Source organism: Cricetulus griseus, chromosome 2 (genome assembly GCF_003668045.3).
Source record: "Cricetulus griseus strain 17A/GY chromosome 2, alternate assembly CriGri-PICRH-1.0, whole genome shotgun sequence".
Taxonomy (NCBI): domain Eukaryota; kingdom Metazoa; phylum Chordata; class Mammalia; order Rodentia; family Cricetidae; genus Cricetulus; species Cricetulus griseus.
The window spans coordinates 409,165,928-409,188,445 of record NC_048595.1 but is presented as its reverse complement, the minus strand read 5'-3'; the positions used below and the strand labels follow the sequence as shown (position 1 = coordinate 409,188,445).

The 22,518-nt window shown below is 40.7% G+C and overlaps 1 protein-coding gene across 5 annotated transcripts in view; it reads left to right on the top strand.

Moving 5' to 3' along the window:
* LOC100774011 (serine/threonine-protein phosphatase 6 regulatory ankyrin repeat subunit B) overlaps window positions 1-22,518 on the top strand; it is a 272,850-nt gene that overhangs the window by 170,257 nt on the left and 80,075 nt on the right. For all 5 annotated transcript variants that reach the window (XM_027396893.2, XM_027396896.2, XM_035440951.1 and 2 more), the window contains exons 10-14: window positions 7,433-7,547; window positions 15,116-15,198; window positions 16,274-16,337; window positions 18,263-18,331; window positions 21,230-21,370. In XM_027396893.2, the coding sequence (XP_027252694.1) occupies window positions 7,433-7,547; window positions 15,116-15,198; window positions 16,274-16,337; window positions 18,263-18,331; window positions 21,230-21,370 (472 nt within the window). The remainder of the gene's footprint in view (window positions 1-7,432; window positions 7,548-15,115; window positions 15,199-16,273; window positions 16,338-18,262; window positions 18,332-21,229; window positions 21,371-22,518) is intronic.

Here is a 22,518-nt window from a genome sequence, read left to right as displayed (position 1 = left end):
AGATCAAAAGAGGGTGTCAGATTCCCTGGAATTGGAGTGACAGGTGGTTGTGAGCAGACATGTGGATGCTGGGAACTGGACTCTGTCCTGTGCAAGAGCAGTAGGCGTTCTTAATTACCGAACCAGCTCTTCAGCCCTGAGAACATTTGTTTTAAAACCTGCTTTTTTTTTTTTTTTTTTACTAGTCTATCCCTCTTCCAGACCACACTTGCATCTCCTCCACTTCAAGTATGGCCCAGCCTCCCTCTCCTCTCCATAATAGTGCGCTTACAGCATTCCTAGGGGCTATTGGTTGCCTTGATCCTCCATCCGGCAAACTTGGAGTTTGCTGCACTTTGAAGTCTTAGCTTTGTTTTATAGCTTATCCCATCACTGGCTGCCTAGCATCAACTTATGGGTGAGCTGGGATCCTGAGGCCTGAACGGATGAGATACAGTGGCTGTAATATACATACATGTTAGTACATGTACTGATAAAGTTAACTTTAGCTGAATGTTCATGCTGTGCCAGGCTCTTGGCCAGACACGCCCACTTAATTCCTTCTCGCCATCCCAGGAGGAACTTTATCAACCTTACTTCAAAGATGAAGAAGGTGAGGCAGGGCAGTGGTCACATGTTGGGCTTCCTGAGCAGCAGGAACACAGTCTAGCACTCGAGAGTAGCCTCCAGCCACCATCTCCACATACATCTCCCCAGAAGAATGTGGGATTCAAGTTTTTTTCTTTTCAACTTGAATTCAGTTCCGTCTCAGAGGTACATAGACTGGGACAGAGTTGTCCCCGTAGATGGACCCCTGGGTGCTTTCTTTCTGCTCTCATTACATCATGAGAGATGTCTGTCCTGCCATTTGACCCGTCTGGGCATTTAAAAAACATTTTTAGGGGGCAAAGGAATTTCTTTTCTTTCTTCCTGTTTATTGTCCTGTTTTGGGAAAAACTCCTGCTCTTGCAAAGCCCCTCTTCCCCAGAGGCTTGGTGTCTGTCAGTCCCCAGAGCTTGTCACAGCTCACCCAGGCCTGGTGTCTGTCAGTCCCTAGAGCTTGTCACAGCTCACATAAGCTGCTCTGTGTTCTGGAGCTGGAAGGGCACTGTCACACGGGGACACAGTTGACCACGCACTGGGGAATGTCCTTTGTTTTTGTTTGTTCTGTTAGGTCGCTTAGATGTCTGGCCTCTGTAGAGCATTTTTCTGATTCTTCCCTCCAGCCAGGCTTACTAAATCTACATGAAAGCCTGGTTCCTCCAGCATCATTTGGGAAGGCAATCACTAAAACAAGCAAGTAAAAAAACCCACAACTTTTTCTTTTCCAGTTAAAAACCAAAGTGTACTTGGGCTCAAATCACATTGTTTGTTGTTGCAAAGCTACAGCAAGAGAGGGATAGAGCTAGAAGATGACACTGCGGAATCAGAGGCATCCAATCCAGCTAGTGGCATGAGGCAGCTGCCTCAGATACTGTCCAGCAAGTTACAGAGTTCAGACATGATATTGCCTTAAACTCATCTGGTACCAGCTGTCTTTATTTTTGAAGCTTCTAAAAACACTAGCTTACGATGACTCAGTATGGTTTTTGACCTTTGGCTCACAGTCTTTCTGAAGCAACTTAAGATGACCATTCTTGTCTGTGCAATGAACAGCTAATTTCAGATGAATGCTGACAGTCCCTTTGAACGTGCCGTGCATGTCTTTAATGTGGTGATCACTTATTTTACTCACTGATTGCTAATAATCAGTTTGCTGCATTTACCCTACAACCTTCAGATGGCTGGTAAAGATATCTAATGTCTCCTCTGAACAAGGCTTAAATATTTTCAAGTGGAAATGGAAATGTCTGTAGAGTGCTAATAAAATAAAAACTCACTCACCCAGAGGATTTACTTTAATAGAAACATATTTTCAGATACAAATGCAAAGTCTCTCTTATTTTCCTATTGTTAGGATGTTCCCCTAAAATATATTTTAAATGACAGCAAAAGCATATACATATGGTAATTATTCTTACATGTCTTTAAATAGACATAAAACGACAACATCAATGGGAAACTTTTTAGACTTAGACTACCCTTGTTGATATTTTCACCCCCCTTTTTTTTTCTCTCTTCAATTTTTGGCCTTAGTGTGTCTTCAGAAACCTTTGGTGACTCTCAGCTGGGAAGGATGTGTGGCTGGCTCTGTAGCAGTGTCAGGGACAAAGGCTTCTCTGAAGTCTATGGATCTCCTTCCCCATTTTCCTAGATCAGTTCCATGGTTGACCCTTTCCGGTAGACCACGCCTCACGTTCTTAGACAGATACATATACCCTAGACTATGTGGGGTAATCATGGAGACCAAATGGCTGCCAAAAACACAATCAGGTCATAAAAATGAATTAATCTAAATAGAAACTTCTAAAATCAGATCATAGTTAGATATTTCTCTACTCCCTAGATGATCACAATAATTAGCTTTATCATTTTTATTATTATGAAATAATGATACACTCACTGCAAACTAAAATGAAATCATTGAAGGACCTCCCTAATCAGAACTTCCACTGGCAATTCGGTAAATGTTTTGGAATTTTCTATTTACTTATATATAGAAAGATACCCATAGTGGTCATAGCGTATTTCTTTGAATAACTCATTCTCAAAATGAATTCCATGCCAGAGAGACACAGATTCGAGTAAAGATCAGTGTTTGGATTCAGACTTCCAGTGATATTTCTCCACCATGGTCAAAGGCAACAGTGTTGTCAGCTCTGCATGCTCAGACTTGCTGGCAGCAGATTGATCTAGATACATTAGTCTCTTAGACAGAGGGAGGCACCTCAGATCTGTCTGTGATGAGCACAGCTTTTGAAGCTTTTGCCTCTTTCAGAAGGGCCACATACTTTTGATAATTTATTGTAAAGATTATTATCAACTGACATATTTTAATAATTTATTTGTCCAGTTAAAAAAATACTACTTCCTGGAAAAAAAAACTCTTGGTGATGTATTGATTAGGATGATTAAAAGTAGGTTTCATGGGCTCATTGGAGTGAAGGGATGTGCAGATATTGGGGGATTTGATAACGGTTTATCACAGGACACAGGATCCTGGCCTGGAAGTTCAAGCTTGTCCCAGATCCTGGAAAACTCTGAGGTAATACCTGAGAACATGTCACAAGGATATAAACTGCCACAGCCTCTCTCAAAAGCTGTTTTTCTGCTGTCTGTCCAGAGCCTTCAAAAGATGCAGACTTTTAATCTGGCAGTTCTGCTTCTAACAGTGCTGCTGGAGGAAGTAGTCTGTAGCGTGAGAAGTCTTCATAAAGATGCTTCTTCTTCTGTCTTCCTTAATAGCAAAAATCTGGGAAGAGCCTCCAATGTCTAGTGACTGGGGACTTGTTAAGTAAATGCTCCAAATTACAGATCCTATATAGCTATTTACACTTCTATTAGTGAAAAAAATAACACATGGAAGTATCTGTAATGTAGCGTTAGGGGAGAAAGCAAGATACAAATATTTCTACACTATATGAGCTCAGCCATGGAAAAATCTACATATAATCCACGCATGCAAATACACACTCATTTGCATGTATGCATACACATGTACATACACAAATACATACAAATGCACACAGATATGCTCAGATGCATACACAAGAGCATGCACACGCAAATGCACACATGCACATTCAAAAATGGGAGGGAATGCTCCAGAATACTAAGACTGTCTTAGATCATCAGTTCATTGATGGATGGTTTCTCTCTGTTGTAAATTTCATTTGATCATCTTCATCAACAATACATTGTTTAGAACAAGTATATTTTCATAGCTTGATTAGAGCCATTCATTCATATATTTACATTTCTTATTTTGGCAAATACAGACGTACATATAATTGAGGTGTGTGTATACTAGATATTATAATGCTAGTATATCTTGTCACAATAGGAATATATTAACAAATCAAAATAATAATGAAATAAGGCCAAAGGTGATGGGACCTTGTTGACTGGTTTTTTTTTTTTTTTTTTTTTTTTTTTTTTTTTTTTTTTCAGTACTAGAGAGTGAAAGTGACTATTTGGTAAAGCATAGTCATTCATTGAGGTCTACTCTATCCCTGTCATCTACCAGCATGGTCCGACAGCTCAATACTCTATACCTGTCATCTACCAGCATGGTCTGATAGCTCAATACTCTATCCCTGTCATCTACCGGCATGGTCTGATAGCTCAGTAATGTACAGATTTCCACAATGATGCAGAGATTATTTCTAAATAGGATAACAAAAAGCTACAACCTCAGAATGACTTTACTTTGCTGTAATACACTGGGTATTTAATTTTTAAGTGTTGTTAGAGTATATTTGTTTATGTAAACACAAACATCCACTATGATTTATTCTCCCATGCTATTTCCCCCTACTTGATTTCACCATTTAATTTTCTATACCTTGCTTCTGGCCTTAAAATTATCTTTTTCTTCTCTTTTTTGGAAATGAGGTCTTGTCATGTAGCTCAGGCCAGCCTCAGACTCATTAGGTAGCCCAGGATAGCTTTAACTCACAATCCTTCTGCCACAGCCTCTTGAGTCCTGGGATTTACAGTGTGAGTCACCATGTCTGCTAGGATCTACCTTTTAAATCAAGATCTAAGTCATATGTAGTTCACTGGGCTTGAGTGCTTTCTCAAGGTCACACAGCTATCACTGCTGTATAGCTGTAGAAAGTCCTGATCATCCCTAAAGGATCCTCGTTCTCATCAGCAGTCACTCTCGTTATCCTCCCCAGACCCTGGCAACCACTAATCTATTTTGTCCTTATGAACTGTTTGAGCCTCTTCCTCAGAACTATTTCTTTCAGGCCTTAGGGGACATTTATTTAGTCAGACAACTAAAATATTGCATCACAGCCACTAAAATAAACTCCAAATGGGCCAGCTAACTGAACCTAACACATTTTTCCAGTGTAGTCAACAATGGGTTAATTTCTTTGTTACCAGAGTGTACAGAAGGCTTTTGTACTTGCAACCCTGATACAATAAAGGAAAAAGGCTTATTTATTGTATTTTTAACCGAATGAAAACACTGTAAATAAAGGCAAAGGAAGACTAAAAGGAAAATATTTATAGCATATATTACTGATAAATACACAATCCCCCAGAGCCTGAAGAGCTCTTGAAAATCGAGGAATAAAAGACCACATGCAGACACACAAATTTAGAACAATGGGCAACAATCCTGAGAAATGCTTCCTTAGGGTTAGATAAACAAATGTCCCTGGATACAAGGGATGATGCTCAGCTTCCTTCATAATAGGATAAATGCAAATGAAAATCCCACTGGGATGCTGGTTCTCAGCCATCAGATGACAGATTCTCCAAAGCTTGATGAGACTGTGGAGAAGAGGCACACTCTCACAGCACTGGTTAGCATGCATGTTACACAGCACCACAGAGAGTGAGTTGGCAAAACCCAACAAAAACACACACTCATTTGCTTTTAAACTAGAAAGTACCCTTCTAGGAAAATTACTCTGAATCTGCAAATAGCAAATACAAAAAGTATACATGCAAATGAGATTCTTCTCTGGTAATAGCAAAATGTTATTTACAGCCTAATCCATAGGATATGAGTCTGCTAAGCCAGCTCATCCATGCGGGAGGAACAACACAGCTGCATAATATTAAGGCTGTCCTCAAAGAAGTGACCACTTACCTGAGTTCCAGGATGTAGTCAGTGAAGACACAGTCAGAGAAACAGGAAGCATAAGCTAAAACTAATGAAAATGGTTTCCAATAGGAAGTCTGTAAGAATGGAAGAGAAGTGTGTGTGTGGACCCGGAGTTTGCTAATTAGACTTGGTGGCTGGCCAGGGACCCCCAGGGTTCTTCCTGCCACTGTCTTACTCATGCTGGGATTTCAAGTGTGTGCCACTGTGTCCAGATTTTTGCTTAGGTTCCGGGAACCAATTTAGGGCTTCATGCTTGCATGACAACCACTATGCCAACTGAGGTATCTCCTAAGCATGGGGCTTTTAGAAATACAATTTTGATTTGTGAAGTATAAATATCTTACATATGAGTAAAACACATTAAATTGAATCTAGTTTAGAATTTAAAAGACAATCCAGTGTATACCAAAACAAGTATACAAGTGCGTAGTGGTTAGGCAGCTTTTGCATAAAGCGCCCCCTGTGTGGTGGAGATCATTATGGAACAGTTTTGTTGGAGATGGCACATTACAGTGAGTATTCTCACAGCCTTAAAGGGTCAAGAGGGTATAGTTCCCATAGGATGTGTTGGCAGGTGCCATCTTGAGTAAAACGGAAAACCCCATTGCAGCTGCTTTTAAAGAATTAATAGTTCAGTACCATTAAGTGCTTACACTGTTACGCAGTCACCATCAACAGCATCATCTTTCCATACTGAAGCCTTGTGCCTGTGGCACATGATGAAGCATTGCACGGCCAAGTGGCAGAGCAATGCCGCCTGCATGCATACGGGGCTGTACCATGGGAAGTAGCCTTGCCAACACATGTAGCGTGACTCTGATGGGGAAACCTTAGGAGAAGTCCTGGATGTCGGACATCCTACACAACTTGGCTTGGTTTCCAAAGATACTAATAGCATGTGGGGTTTTGAATAAATAAAATGCAGAAGGAGTCATGAAAGGGATGCTGTCAGAGTCTTTGGATTCTAGACTTAAACAGGTAAACAAATGAAAAGCCCATTTGGAAGCCAGTTGAAGACAGTGCCATCTGCACTGTATATTACATGGAATTATACCAATGTTCAGTAAGATAAGAGGATGCCTTTGTGTATGAGAATATTTGATCTTAAGGGAAACTTATGTGCAATTAAAATGCCACGCTATCTTATTTATTTTTTAATGATTGTTCACATAAACAAATAGACCCACTATATGTATACATAGACTTATAGAAAGGGAAACATGAAATAAGAAGTTGGAGGAAAACAAAGCAAAATAAATGAGACAAAATGAAAATGCTATATGAAAGGACCGATAACCAAAGCGAACACAGGCATTTTCAGCTTTCTATCCAAGCCTTTTCTCATTTCGCTCATCCATATTTTAAGCTAGGTCACCACACTACACAAATCTTCCTCTGAAGGTTCTATCTCGTTAGGCTTCAGAATTGTGTTTTATGGAAGCTGATTGTATTGTCCACTTAGAGCCAGAATATGGTTTTAAGGTTTTAGGTTCTTGAGACAATATAGATTTTTCAAAAGCATGTCTAATAAACTTCTATTTCAGCCGACATGGCATTGCTACAGCTTTAAATGGTGACTCATCCCCATAACAGTCATTTTTATACTGTAGAGCAGAGATGCACACTGAAGTAGAAAGGAAATCAATATTCGGTGTTCCCAAGTGGCTGGCAGGATGTGATACCTAAATCAGCCTGAAGCTTTGCATGATGCAGTGTCACAATCTCTTTCAGGAGGCGAAATCGACTGTGTGGATAAGGATGGCAACACTCCCCTCCATGTGGCTGCAAGATATGGTCACGAGCTTCTGATTAACACCTTAATAACTAGCGGAGCCGACGCAGCCAAGTAGGTTACTGGGAAAGTGCAGTGAACTGCCACATGTGGGAAGGCTGCCAGGGGAGGCTGTCGTGCGGTGGAGGGCTCCCGTGTATCCAGGGTAAGGTGGATCTGTGCCATCATGCTAAGCACAGATTACATCTGAAATCAAGTAAGGGACTTCAATGGCAGAGCCAGGAGGAGCCAGATTGCTTCAGGTGCATCAGAAGGAAGCCTGCTCTGCTGGCTTTAGCTGAGGAAAGCTTGACTTCATTTTCAGCTTTGCTTTCTAGTGTCCCTTTGTTTCAGCATCCACTGTTAAACAGGAAACATAACTAGGGAAGTTCAAATTTATTCAGAGATTTTGCTCAATCTTAAAAAATAGTGTTACAGGGGACAATTGAGTCTGTCTGCCACAAGGGGAAGCATGAGGGTCTGACTTCATTGTGCACTTCATTCCACAAAAATATCCAACGCATTTATCTGGATGTAGGGCTGAGTTCTTAGGGGGCTTCATGAGCAGTTACCTGCCTGGCAATATCGAGGAGATAATCTTGCTGGTCTCAAGCCACACTTAGGACATAGAACCTTTAAAGATGGTAAATCAGAGTTCTAAAGGAAAACAGGACTTCTGAGGCAGAATGCTTGGTGTTGATGTTGCCAAAGATGACAGGAAAGAGAAAATTTAAAGGTGCTGGTGGAGGGAGCCTTGGGCAAACCTGGGAGTGTGAGTGAGGGTGAGGGATGGAGGAGGGTCTGGCAGGGCAGAAGATGGCAGAGGCCCACAGGAGGAGAACAGCAGAGATGGAGAAGCATACCCCTGTGGTTTTCTGGGCTAGCCTGGGCTCTTCTTCTGTCTGCCTCTGTTTGGAACTGTGTGATTTTGAGCCTGTTCCTCAATCCCTCTGTGCTTTGAAACATAGAATACTGGTACCTGTCTATAAGTTCGTTAGGAAGATTAAATGACTTAATTACTAGGAAAGCTCTCCGGGAAGGTCTGAATGAGTGCAAGCTATTTAAATACACCAGAAAATCTTATTAAAATGATAATCTTTATGAAAAGCTCTCTGAACAGTGCACAACACATAGACGCGATCAATAAATGTTAACTGTTATTTTATTACCCAATAACATGTAATGGAGACAAACTAAAGAGTGCCTTAAACACTTAAATGCAGAGGTTAGCTTTGATCATAGGGGCTGTGGGTAGCCATAACTGAATTTTTAGGAGGGAAAGCATATATTAGGAATTCTGTGTTCATCAAATGTGTGTAATATAATTGGAAATCTTGCTGGAGAACAAACCAAAATTGAGGGGTTCAGGGTATCCATGGTGGACACATGTTCTCTATCAAATTCACCATAGGCCAGGCATTTTGAAGTGCACTTTAAGGAACTCATAGCTCTGCGGTTACCGTGGTTTAACCTTCCTTAATTCTTGGGTTGAACAAGACTTCACTAACCTCCTGGGGTACTGTCCTGATGGTGGAGATCACGCAGGAGTGAATGGTTGCAGTCTTGTGTTTGTTACTGTGAACCCTCGCAGCTAGCTTTTAGCTCTGGATCTCCCAGAAGGCCTGGTGTTCTAGCAGAAGAACAAATGGAAAGACATTTGGACAGAGTTGGGAGCTGAAAGAAAGGCAGAAGTATGAAGAAGGGATTCCCACTACAAGGACACAAACATATGGACGTTTTGAAACGAAGCCCTAGGGTTGGGTGGCCTGACTTGTGGAGGGGTCAGAAGAAATGAGGTGGGAAAAGAGGAAGAAGGCTCTAGAAGGATCTCTTATGTCCTGCCAGGAATTGGATTCTATTTGGAGGTATTCGGAAGCTGTTAAGGAATTATAAATGGCTGTGGGGTTTGTCTAATAGTCCCATTTGTGTGTAAGAGAGATCCTCTGATAACCACCCAGACAGACTGGAGGACATCCAGACTGCACACACTTGGCAGCCTCTTCCAAGTGTCCCGGGAAGAAAAGATGAGGTCGTAGTCTGAGGATGAGGCTGAGGACCTGCAGAGGAGGGGAATGCTGGCAAACAGTGTTAGCTGTGTGAATAAATCTCTCTGAATATAAAAAAAAAAAAGGAATCCATTTTTAGGCAAGCCCTCCACCTCACTGATTATGCTCGCCATTCAGCCTCCATCACAGCAGAATTATAGTTACCATGGTTACTCAGATAACTGACTGTGATGCTCTATAGCTGCATATTGTTGAGTGCCTGTTAGTTGTCACCTACTGATTCTGGAGTTATATAGGTCCATGCTCTCAAGAAATATACAATCTATTTGGGGCCAGATTAAATAAACAATGACCATCCTTCATGCTAAGTATGTTACCAGAGCAAGTAACACTGCCATTGGGATACAAGAACACATATGAGGGATGTGGAATCCTGTCTTGTAAGGCCAGGACCCAGGACTGGCTTGAGGGAAGAAGCTGGAGTCAACCAAGACTAAGATGAGCATCTGTTAATCACGTGATTGTGGTGAGAGAGCTTCAGATCCTCAGTGAAGACTTGCTTTCATTTTATTACTTGAATAATAAGCAATTAGTCTAACTACAAGTTTCATGAGCTTTTGAAATGACCATATCAGTGAAGGTTTTAAAAACTGTAAAACATATACACATAGACAATAACATTCATATAAATTGCACAACTTAGTATCAGTGTAGTAGCAGACACCCATAAGTACTTACCTACCCTAGGTCCCATTCTAAAGGGTTACATGTAACCATCACAGCATTCCCATAGGATAAGTGCTGTGTGGTCAGCCCCATCATAAAAGGTCACAGAGCTAGTGAGCTGTCCTTGGTCATTTGGATCTGAAGCTCCAGTGTACTAACATGTGGCCCATTGCTAGTCTGATAACACATGTTGTAGTGACTCTGGTTGTGCAGTGTCAAGTCACCATCTCTATGGGGTTGTGGCAGATAAGGTGCTGAATCTTGAGGCTTCAGCATCTATTGCAAGAAGGAAGGCCTTGCAGCCATCTAAGCAGTGTGGTAGGGCAATGGGCTCAGCATCCAGTGCAGTGGCCCTTAATCTAATTATGCCATCTTTTGTTCATACAGCAATCTCAGTATCCCTGCATTGTTATCATCCCTCCCTGGTCTGAGACACAGCTTATGTCTAGTAGAGCCAGCTCTAGGTTCTCCCCATTGGTCTATGACAATGTTTAATCAAACTATGACACACAAGGTAATCTGAAGTCAAAAGTGAGCACTGAGGTTTTTGTCACATATATACAGGATGAAACATTGTCATTCACAGGAACTCAAATATGCTTGTATTGTTTTTTAGATTATTATTAAAAAGAAAAGATTCTCCAGAGGACCTTTTGGAGCTCAAAGATATTTGCAGTGGCCCTCAAGAATGCCTTAACAAGTTTAAGAAACATTGTAAAGCAGTGGGAAAGATGGACTGTCAAACAGAGGGACCTGTGTGTGCAAAACCCAGGGAACAGGACAGAGCTTGGCTCTTAGGAGGAGTGCAAAGATGTTCACTGAGAATCTAGAAACCCCATAGATTGGGCAATGGCCACTCACAAGAAGCCTTGGTAGCCGTTATAGTGTTCAGACTACTCAAACCACTGAAAGTGTTTGTGGGCTGCAAATGGCAGGAAATAGTCTAGTGCAATCAGCTATTCCCAAACGCCTGCAACAGAAGCTAGGGTGACATAGATAAAACCCCTTTAAGGTTTTGATTAAAAAAAATGAGAAAAGTTCAGGTAAAGTAATCATAAGATGATTCCATTCTAAGTTAGGAAATGTGTCTTGCCCACTGAGTGGGCAAGTTAAACCAAGCCTGCACACTTGGAAGGTTGTGAATGAGGACTGAGCAAGGAGGAGGTTGAGAATGTTATTGGGTCATGGTTCACCCTGAGGGGCACAGCCTGATGATAACTTCACAGCCATCAACAAAGCTAACCCAGTCACGGGGTAACCATGCACCAGCTGCTCTTGTTCCATTCTTTGTGTGCCTTAGCCCAGTGAGTCCTTCTAATCATTCTGTGATGTAGACACTGTAATTATCTGTAAGTTCCTGATGATGGAGCCATTATATACTTGCCAAGCACTAAGTAGTTAGCAAGTAGCAACTACTTCTGACTCCAATGCATTAAACACAGTGTTATTTATCACAGAGAGTAAAGGGAAAGTTCTGGAATACATTGGTTATAGCTACCTTGTTTCCTGATACCAAAAGGAAACTGGAAAAGACCCCAGTATTCTTTGGGTAAAAAAGCCCTTTCACCTCTGAGAGCATGCCACAAGAACTGTCTTCCAGACCTCATTTATTTTGGAATAGCTAAGTAGAGCATGCCAGCTAACTGCTAAATTAGAAATACCTAAATACAAATGGCTTCCATTAATTTTATGACTTGCCAGATAAATGCAGCAATTTAACTGGAATTGGTCTCCTCTTTCCTGTAACTTATGTATTGTTAACTTTAGGGTTATTTGGCGATTTTATTTTTAATGCTCCTTGATATATGCCTGAAGTAAAAGTGAGGTTTCTCATCTAACTATGAGAGCCAAGCCCAAATTTTCCTACTGAAGATTTCAAAGTTCTTCCTCTGTGAGCTGTCTTATAGCAAGAAAGGGTAGTTCTATTTCAAATGTTTAAATCCTGCCTACATGATTCAGAGATTCTGAGTTCTGCCCCTTTCCCTTGTATTTACCTGACACATAGTTTGACTGTTTGAATAATGTCATATTCAAGTTCAAATGCCAATAATAATGGCATCTATGATGATACCTTTAAACTATTCACTAAAATGATGACTTTCTTAAATGCAGAATAAAATGCAGAAAAAACAAACAGAATTTTTGCTGGTCTAAATTAAAGTAGTTCTCTCTCTCTTAACCTTTCTAAGTAGTAGTGAAAAAGAAAATAGTTAATGTAGATTGTGATGAATCATGGAAAGTGATAAAAGTGGAAAGATTGGTAATAAGGTTTATTATCACCAATAGAATATATTATGCAATTGTTACACTATTGCTTTCTGTTTTTATCTAGTTTCTTATAGATATTGATGTTATTTCTTTAATTCATTCTAATTCATACATGTTCTGTTTTATAGAAAAATATATTTTGTCATTATTAAATATATTGTTTATATACACACAAATGTATATATGTACAGATATATAATTATAAATTATATGCCATGTGTAAACATGTATGTGTTTATATATTATCTCTTTACAAGATATATTAGTTATACATTTGTGTGTATATACACATATATGTTTGTCATTATAAAATATATTTTGTATATATACATATATGTATATATATTTGAATGTATATATTTAAAATGAGGTTCATTCAAAAAATTGTAAGAAATGCAGTCTTGATTCAGAATGTTCCTTTAGAAACTTAAAAATGAGTTGGGTGGTGGTGGCATACTTCTTTAATCCCAGCACTCGGGAGGCAGAGGCAGGTGGATCTCTGTGAGTTTGAGACCAGCCTGGTCTACAAGAGCTAGTTCCAGGACAGCCTCCAAAGCCACAGAGAAACCCTGTCTCGAAAAACCAAAAAAAGTCATAGAAAATATTCTATGTATTTTATATGTTCTATACATTCTTTATATGCTCTTCCAAAAGTCTAGTCATATTTAATTTATGTGTTTTTGCCTTAACCCCTCCAAACAAATCAAATTATTACATGCTAATTCTATTAGCTGTATATTCCATTTTGATTATATATATATATATATATAATATATATATATATATATATTATATATATCCTTTAAGAAAAAGTATGTTTCTATTAAACCAAGTGGGGATGTTATAAATAGTAACATTAATAGGAACCCTTTTCTGCCTCTTCCTTTCCATGAACAGCGAGTTTATCAATGATGAGATTGCTTTTTAGACTCTTGTAATGGGGGAGGGTAAGTGATGAGAGAGGCAATTACAAGCATCCTCCACCACATGATGCTGCCTGGAAAATTGCATGTCTTGATGGGTGCCAGCTATTGCATACACTGGGCTGGAAATCTCCAAAAATGGAAGGGAAAACTAACAGAAAATGGAACAAAATACCAACAAACAGAAACTGGCATGGAAAGAGAAAGTAAGGTTCATTGCTGACACTTGCATTTTGCAAAACACCAAAGACTGAAATATCTGTGGCTATGTATCTACTTTCACACATCCACACACACAATAAACACCAACTCTTGAGATGGAAAATAAAGTGTTTAAAACCAGAGCTTAACAAATTCAAATCATATGTGTTTCTTTATGAAGCGTGAAATCTGAAAATGGACCACTTTGTGTCTGAGAATAAACTTGGGTAGTTAATGCTGCAGGGCCTGTGTGGATGACTTTAAAAAATCTAAACTATATTATTTGAATCAAATGAGATGTTTATGAATATATAGCAAACCACAGATGGTACTGGTTGTCATGAAGTGAATTCAGCATATGACTTTGCATCCTTGTGCAAAGAGGGGCAGAGAGGGAGGGTTCAGAGGAGAAGCATCAACTCTAAAGGAAGACATGCCAGCGCGAGAGGTCTGTCTGTCCTTCCAGTATCACTCTGAGGAGGGGCTCGCAAGTCAGGCAGAGCAGGCTAAGTTTATGATATTTGTTCCTGTGTTTTGTGACTGGTAATTGGTGATGTGGGTTAGTGTATATCAGCAAAGTCCATTATGAAGGTGAACTTTTGCCTACAAAATGTAAACAGTTCTTTTTATCAAAATTGTATTTTGGGGGGTGGGGCGTTTCAAGGCAGGGTTTCTCTGTGGCTTTGGAGGCTGTCCTGGAACTCGGTCTTGTAGACCAGGCTGGTCTTGAACTCACAGAGATCAGCCTGCCTCTGCCTCCCAAGTGCTGGGATTAAAGGTGTGCGCCACCACTGCCTGGCTCAAAATTGTATTTTTAATAATACAGCCACTATTAGGTCTTAACAAAACACAAACAAATACTAGGTCAGTAGTAAATATTTATCGAATCAAGGAATAAATATTTACCACTTGAGGGGTATCTTGCTTAGCACTGTTTTAGATCTAGCATATAGCATAGTATCTTAGGCTTGCAGTGTTGAACAGGTAAACAAGTAAGAGAATGAGTGACTGAATGAATGAATGAGATGTCTAACCACTAAGCTGAAACAATAGGGTAATACATGTTTGACTCTTCATATTTTTGTCAAATATATGCATATATACACATGTACATACATATACATGCACATACATATTAGATATGTAGAGATACACATAATTACATATATACGTATGTACATGAACACATATGTACACACACAAGTACATACATATGTACACACACAAGTAAATACATATGTACATGCATGCATATCACACACATGTACATACATGCATAAATACACATACATATGTATATATGTCTATATGAACACATCTGTATGGTTATAGGCTTTTGATTGGGTTAGAACAAAGGTCGTCTTAAGGCAGAAAATGATTGTGTAATTATTTATTGAATAGAAAAATTACAAAATTACTTCATGGATCCTTATGAGCATTTTCAATAGAGGGCTTGCAGAGGGTAATTATTCTGCATGGCTTGGGATCTTTTACTGTGAGTGGCTATTTTTCTCTTTAGGTGTGGAATCCATAGCATGTTCCCCTTACATTTAGCTGCCCTAAATGCTCACTCTGACTGCTGCAGGAAGTTATTATCAACTGGTAAGTGAATCCATGCCAGCAATTAGGCCTGATGTGTCCTGTCCATGAGCCAAATGGCTTTAGGTATCTGGTCTCAGTGGCTGACTGTGCTTGGCCATTGCCTTCCCTTGGCAGGGTGAGGTGGTGCATAGCCCACCTGCATGAGACATCTCCTGGCAGTCCCCAAAGTCAAAGCTTTTTGGATGCCAGTGTTGCTGCCTAGAATGAGCATCTTGTCTGTTTTAAAGTGGTCCAGAATTGGGTGGAGGAAATGGCCAGAGCTTACATATGGGAACCTTAGTCATAGAAGGAAAAAAATTGAGACTTAAGTTATTTAACATTTAATACTGTTCAACAAAAGAAAATGGCCCAATCTTCAATATTTCAGTGGTAGAAAATAGCATGTTCTCATTCCATTCTGTGGGCATTGAAACATCAGCAAGGCAGATCTCTTTCCAAGCAGGTTTAATTTTTATATTTTTAATGCAGGGCTATCTGGAACCAGAGATTGTCTCTGTGTTAGCTTTGCTGATCTTTCTTATCACTGCTTCTGCCAGTTCCCATCTACTAAGAAGTTCCCGGGTAGAAGCCTGCAGGGTAGAGATTGCTTATGAATTAGTTCTTTAGCTATCCCAGAGGCATATGTCTTTCTCTAAGTACTTTACCTATGGTGGATTGTGTTCTCACTGCTTTTGGCATGCTTAAAAATAATCCCTGCATGAAAACATGCTTCCCACATCTTAGACCACAGTAAGGTTGGGAGGATTACTCCTCTGCCTTCCATGTTTCTCATATGTTCTGTCTGCCTGTCCACTGCCCTACTTATCTCAAATTAGTTTAATAAATTTCTATCCTGGGATTGGAACTGGGGCTGTGGCTCACCCAGGGCTAATGCGAAAATCAGTCCTTCTTAACTTCATGGTGCTTGAGTGGTTGCCATTCATTTCTGTGACAACCCCTTTCTTACTAAAGTTGCTTGCATTCTGGTTTTCCTACTAACTGATTTTTTCTGTCTCTGCGATGTTTCTTGTGGTTTAACTAGGACAAAAGTATAGCATAGTGTCCTTGTTTAGTAATGAGCACGTGCTGTCTGCAGGCTTTGAAATAGACACCCCAGATACGTTTGGAAGAACGTGCCTACATGCTGCTGCTGCAGGAGGGTGAGTACTACTGATTGGTCGTTATTTCATGACTTGATGACTTCATACATCTTAATTGACACACACTGCCTGTGAACCAAAGGCCATTTCCTTAGTAAATGAGGTCCCAATCACTTTTACCAAGTATCGAGTGTCACTGGCTTCATTTCCACATCACTCAGATTTTGTTCTTCCAAAGAAAAATGAATAGTCCATCCTGTGTAGTGCGTAGGGCTTGTGCTGTTATCTTCCAATGCCCCCGCCCCCACGGCGGTAAAGTGTCAGACTATACAATGCGGATTTCTACTTGGAATGTTTTCTACTGAAAGAAATTAATTTGAACTTTGTTCTTAAGCCCCCACCCCACTGTCTTTGTTGCCAGTTGATCAGGGTGGCAATTAAGAAGGTAAAGGAGTGAATCAATTTATGCTCATTTTGATGTTTTTGTAATAAATAAAAAGTAGTTTTGAGATTTTTAGGATGATTAAATGTAAACAAAGGTCCAGGAAATCCTAAAGATGGGCAACAGTGATTTATTCCCTGCCCTTTCCCCTGTAACAAAGAGCCTTGTTTCATCAGCTTTTTTCTTAGCAAATCCATGGTTAGATCAAAGCTCTGATCAATATATTGTTGATATATGACCACATATTGACCACACATAGTGTCTTTTGGATGACCTTGTGTTGGGAAGGTGTTGGTTTCTAATCAGTTTCCTAGTACCTAAGGAATTCTCCATTTATCATGTGTGTTACCAAAGACATTACCTATTTATCAGAGGTGAATGAACCATGAAACTGAAAAGCTCCTTATTTACATGGGTCCCTTCTGGAGTCATAAACTAACTTATACCGAGTTACTGTATTTTAAAAAAGGGACCCCTTCCTCCAGCCTCAGTTCTCAAAGAGGATGAGATTTGTGAACCACACAGGCCTAATCCACCCATTGCCTTTGATCTTTTCCATCCATCATTCAGGAAGAGATAGATGCTGAATATTAGTTGCCATGCCAAACCAATTCAAATGTTCCTGTAAAAATTCATACATTTTGTGACGCTTATATCAGCTATCTGAGAAAGGGGGCTATGAAGAGTAGATGTGGAACGGGGGAAGAGCCCTTGAAAGGCTCATCACTAATGAGGTCATTTTTCTTATTTAACTTATAATAAAACAATACATTCTGAGTCACTTCTTAGTGTTCGGGTTTAGAATGATGGTGGATGATTATGCCTCCATTTTAAAGAATATTGAACCTGCCCAGAAAGTGACAACACACCATGCTGGGTTTATATTTGAAATGCCTAGTAGAATGAATATTAGCTACATGCCTTTCAACAGGAAAAGTCACTTCAATGGGTCCTTTCTCTGTGCTGTGTGATTTATTGCACTTGTGAATGACAAAGCTGCTTGGAATGATCCCTACGCTCCATTACATCATTTTCAGTGTTGGTCCAGCACATTTATTTACCTGGGTTACAAAGACAGGGAAGTGCAGCTGTCTTTTTTCCATTAAGGGGTATGGGGTTGAAAGTGCTTATTGTGGGGATTTATTATGCTGAGATAAAAGGGAGTGCTCAGCCAGTTTGCTTCATTGTTTAAAGGTGACATGGAATCATTAGACTGCAGTGGTTTCATAAACTCTTTTAGGATAAATGATGATGCTGTCATTGGAGGGATTAATCATATAATAATCATTCAGTTCCTTAGTCATTGAGTTGGAAATGTTCCATGAATCCCTTTCATTTATTGATTTATTAGTTTTGAGAAAGGAACTTTAAATCCTTACAATGCAGTGTTCCTGAGATATGTCCAGGTTATTTCTTGTTAGTGGAATTTTAGACCCTAGGCTATTATTTCATCCCAGCTTATACTCTGCAGAAAATACCTCTTCTTGGAGGTACCTTTGTAATTAGCCTGACCATACTAATTATGTTTTCCCTGTCTTTCTAGCAATGTAGAATGTATAAAACTCTTGCAGAGCAGTGGAGCAGATTTTCACAAGAAGGACAAATGTGGGAGGTATGTACTCAGGCTGACCTGCCTCTGGGGTCTAAAGAGAGAGGGGAATAGTCCATTGAGCAGGCCTGTTGTTGAGATGGTCACCATGGGACAACTTGGGGCAATTCCATCCTCAGGAGGCAATCCCTCCCTGTAGGGAAGCACCAACAAAGACTACAGGCCCATGAGCTAAGGGCTCTCTCAACTTCTGCTTTTTAAAAAATTGCCTACCTGGATATGTTTTAGAAAAATAGCATAATAGACTACTTGAGTGCACCAAACTCAAAATACGGGCTTGAAAGGTGACTCAGGAGGTAAGAACACCTGCTGTTCTTACAAAGGATTAGAGTTCAGTTCCTAGCACCCATGTCTTCTGGTTCATAACTGCCTATAACTCCAGTTCCAGGGGATCTAATACTGCTTTCTGGAACTCCCCCACTCCCCCTACAGAGACATACAGGCAGACACACAAATAAAACTAAAAGATTAAAAAATATGGTTAAAAGATCTACAGCATTTGTTTTCTATATTGGGCATTTCATCTTGAGATAAATTTCTAGACATTTGAAATGTCATAGAACTTTTCTTAACCTCCATAACCCCTTGCATAGCTAAACTGTGACACATGACTGCATGGAGGTTGTGTAGACAGCTCTTCCCCTCCTTACCTGCCCTGATCTTTGGGGATGACTCATGTTCCTTTTCCTAACCCTCATCTCTGATGACTCTACTCATCCTCCCAGATTCAGATCAAATGAAACTTTCTTGCCACTGTTACGGAAATGTTCCTCCTGTGTTCCCCTAGCGCCCTGAATACTCCATGATGGCACCATACTAGTTGTGCCTTTCCCCATCTGACTGCAAGTCTCCTGAAAACCAGGACTAAGTGTCATCTTTCCCTTCCCTTCCCTTCCCTTCCCTTCCCTTCCCTTCCCTTCCCTTCCCTTCCCTTCCCTTCCCTTCCCTTCCCTTCCCTTCCCCTTCCCTTCCCTTCCCTTCCCTTCCTTCCCTTCCTTCCCTTCCCTTTTCCTTCTCCTCCCCTCTCCTCCCCCTCCCCTCCCTCTCTCCTCTTCTCCCCTCCCCTCCTTTTCCTTCCCCTTTTTCCCTCCCCTCTTCTTCCCCCTTATTTTCCTTTCCCACCCTCCCCCTGCCTCTCCCCTTCTACTCCCTGCCTCTTCCCTTCCCCCTTCCCATCCCCTCATCTTCTTTTCCCACTCTTCCCCTCCCCTTTCCTCCCTTCCCCTTCCTCTGCCATCCCCTGTGCCCCTTCTTCCCCATCCTTCCCCCCGCCCTCCCCTCCCCTTCCTGTCTCTCCTCTTACCTCTTCCACCTCTTCTTTTCTTTTGTCTTGTCTACTCCTCTCTCTGAGTGTGTGTGTGTGTGTGTGTGTGTGTGTGTGTGTTGCTGTGAATCAATCAAAGCCACAGTATTGCACATGCTAGGCAAACCCTCCACTACCGAGTGACATTTGTAGACTAATGCAAATGACATTTGCATTTAGTTTTGAGACAGGGACTTGCTGTGAATTCTAAACTGGCCTTGAACTCACAACCCTTCTATTTCAGCCTCCCCAGTGTTGAGATTATAGGCATGTGTTCCTGAATCTAGCTTTCTTTCATCCTTAAGTCATTTTCAGTCCAATTAATTAAAACAGAAGCAATCCAATATGTAAAATATAATTTCATATAATTCTTCCATTTGGACTGGAGAGAAAATCAACTAGTAAAAGAGTCCCAAGTTGTCTGCAAAATGAAAAAAAAGTGCTTAAAAACTGATAAATAATTTTTGAGTTAATGTTACTTTATTTTTAGTATTCTACATGTTATTATTCCTGGGATATTGGTTAGTTGCACCAGAAAAAATGTCAGGTAATTGGAAACTAAAAATAAGTAATATGAATTCCTTCATATTTCTCAGACTAAGAAGCTGCCTTCTAGAATAGAAAGAGTGACTGTGGAACAATGGTTAGGAAAGGGGTACTCCTAAGGAGAAATGGGCATGAATGAAGGTGAAGTGTAAACATGATCTAGAGACCCTCATCATCCAGTTTGCATTCATTAGTGGGTTGATAGTGTGCATACGTGAGAGAGATGTTCTGTAGAAGGAACTGAGACAGCCTGGGAAAGCCTTCAGTTACAGGCTGAGAAATCAAGCCATTGTCAATGGGAAGACTAATGGTTTTAGAATGGAATTGTCATAGGTGGGGATTGGTCCTTTGAAAACCCAGCCAGAAGCTATATAGAAGCTTGATTAGAGTCAAGGACGGTTCATTTAAAAAAAGTTCATTAGCATGCATCAATTAATGCAGAAGGATGGATTTCACTGTGACGTTTTCTTACATGCATATAGTACATACTTTGTATTTATGCACTCCATTGCCCTCTCTTATTCTTCCCGCATCCTCCCTTCTTCCCTGTCAATCTCTAAGAATGGTCTTTTGTTTGTTTGTTTGTTTGTTTGTTTGTTTTTCGAGACAGGGTTTCTCTGTGGCTTTAGAGGCTGTCCTGGAACTAGCTCTTGTAGACCAGGCTGGTCTCGAACTCACAGAGATCTGCCTGCCTCTGCCTCCCGAGTGCTGGGATTAAAGGTGTGCACCACCACTGCCCGGCCCTAAGGATGGTCTTAATGAAGATGATATAGATGGTTCTTTATGGGGCACTCTTGCCACGGACAAGCAATAACATAGATGTAATCCAGAGTAGACACTTGGAATAGAAAGAAAGGATAGTGTCATGGTGGCTGGCCTTGCTAGAAGCCACCTGTCTTTGTAGACTTGGTTTTGCATTCCTCGGGTTCCACACACTGAGAGCTGAAGCAAGAATTCCGCAGCCAGTGCTTATGCCAGTGATGAATCTGCTAGACTGAGTAAAGTAAAATAGTAATAAACAGCAACAATAATAATCACTGTTTGTTTTTCAGGACCCCATTGCACTATGCAGCTGCAAATTGCCATTTCCACTGTATTAAAGCATTAGTGACCACAGGAGCCAACGTTAATGAAACAGATGACTGGGGACGGACAGCTCTGCACTATGCTGCTGCGTCAGACATGGATAGAAAGTAAAAATAGCCTTGCTTGTGTTTCATCTTGGGGTAGAGCCAGGAAGGGGGGGGGATTGTGTTTTCTTCACACTGCCTGCTAAAAACTGCAGATGAGGACTCTCCCATTCAGAGTGGAGGATCAGCCACACCCCAGGCTTCCCCATTCTCTCTCTATTTAGATTTTGTTGTTATATGCCATTGCATAGTTTTTTCTCTTCTCTGCTTTTTGTGTTAAATGCCAAGTAGAGCTGTCAAGCCCAGGCTTTTTAGTTCAGGCTTTGGAAATCTGTTGGAATTTATTTGGCATACACAATAGTTTCCATCATTGCCACTTAAATGCTTCATCTGCTAATATATGTCCTGTGTGAAAACATACCCACCAAAGCATAATCCCTTCAAATGCAGCCTTGTTGTGATGACATTAGACACTGTTCTTCTCAACCTGGGCATGAACACTGACTCAGCAGCTGCAGAAGAATAATTTTTTTGTCTTTTTTTTCCCCTCAAGACAGGGTTTCTCCGTGGCTTTGGAGGCTGTCCTGGAACTAGCTCTTGTAGACTAAGCTTTTTTGTCTATTTTAAATTAATTTATTTTTTGCATTTCAACCCCAGTTGCCCCTCCCTTCTCTCCTCCTGCTCCCTTCACTTCTCCCTACACACACCTCCCATCTGCTCCTCAGAGAGGGTAAGGCCTCCCCTAGGAAGTCTACTAAGTCTGTCCCATTATCTAGTTGAGGCAGGACCAAGGCACCTCTCCACCCCCACACTCCTGTGTCTAGGCTGGGCAAGGTATCTCTCCATATTGAATGGGCTCCACTAAGTTAGTTTGTGCATTAGTGTTAGATCTTGGACCCACTAACAGTGACCTCATATATTGTCCCAGCCACACCATTGTCACCTATATTAGGGGAGTCTAGTTTGGTCTTATTCAGGTTCCCCATTTGTCAGACCTGAGTCAGTGATCTCTCACTAGCTCAGGTCTGCTGATTCTGTGGGTTTCCCCATCATGGTCTTGACTCCTTTGTTCATATTATTGCTCTTCCCTCACTTTGATTGTACTCCAGGATCTTGAACCAATGGTTAGTTATGGATTTCTGCATTTGCTTCCGTTTCTGGAAGTGGGTTGAAGCTTCTCTGGGGTTGTAGCTTGTAGGCTAGGTATCTTT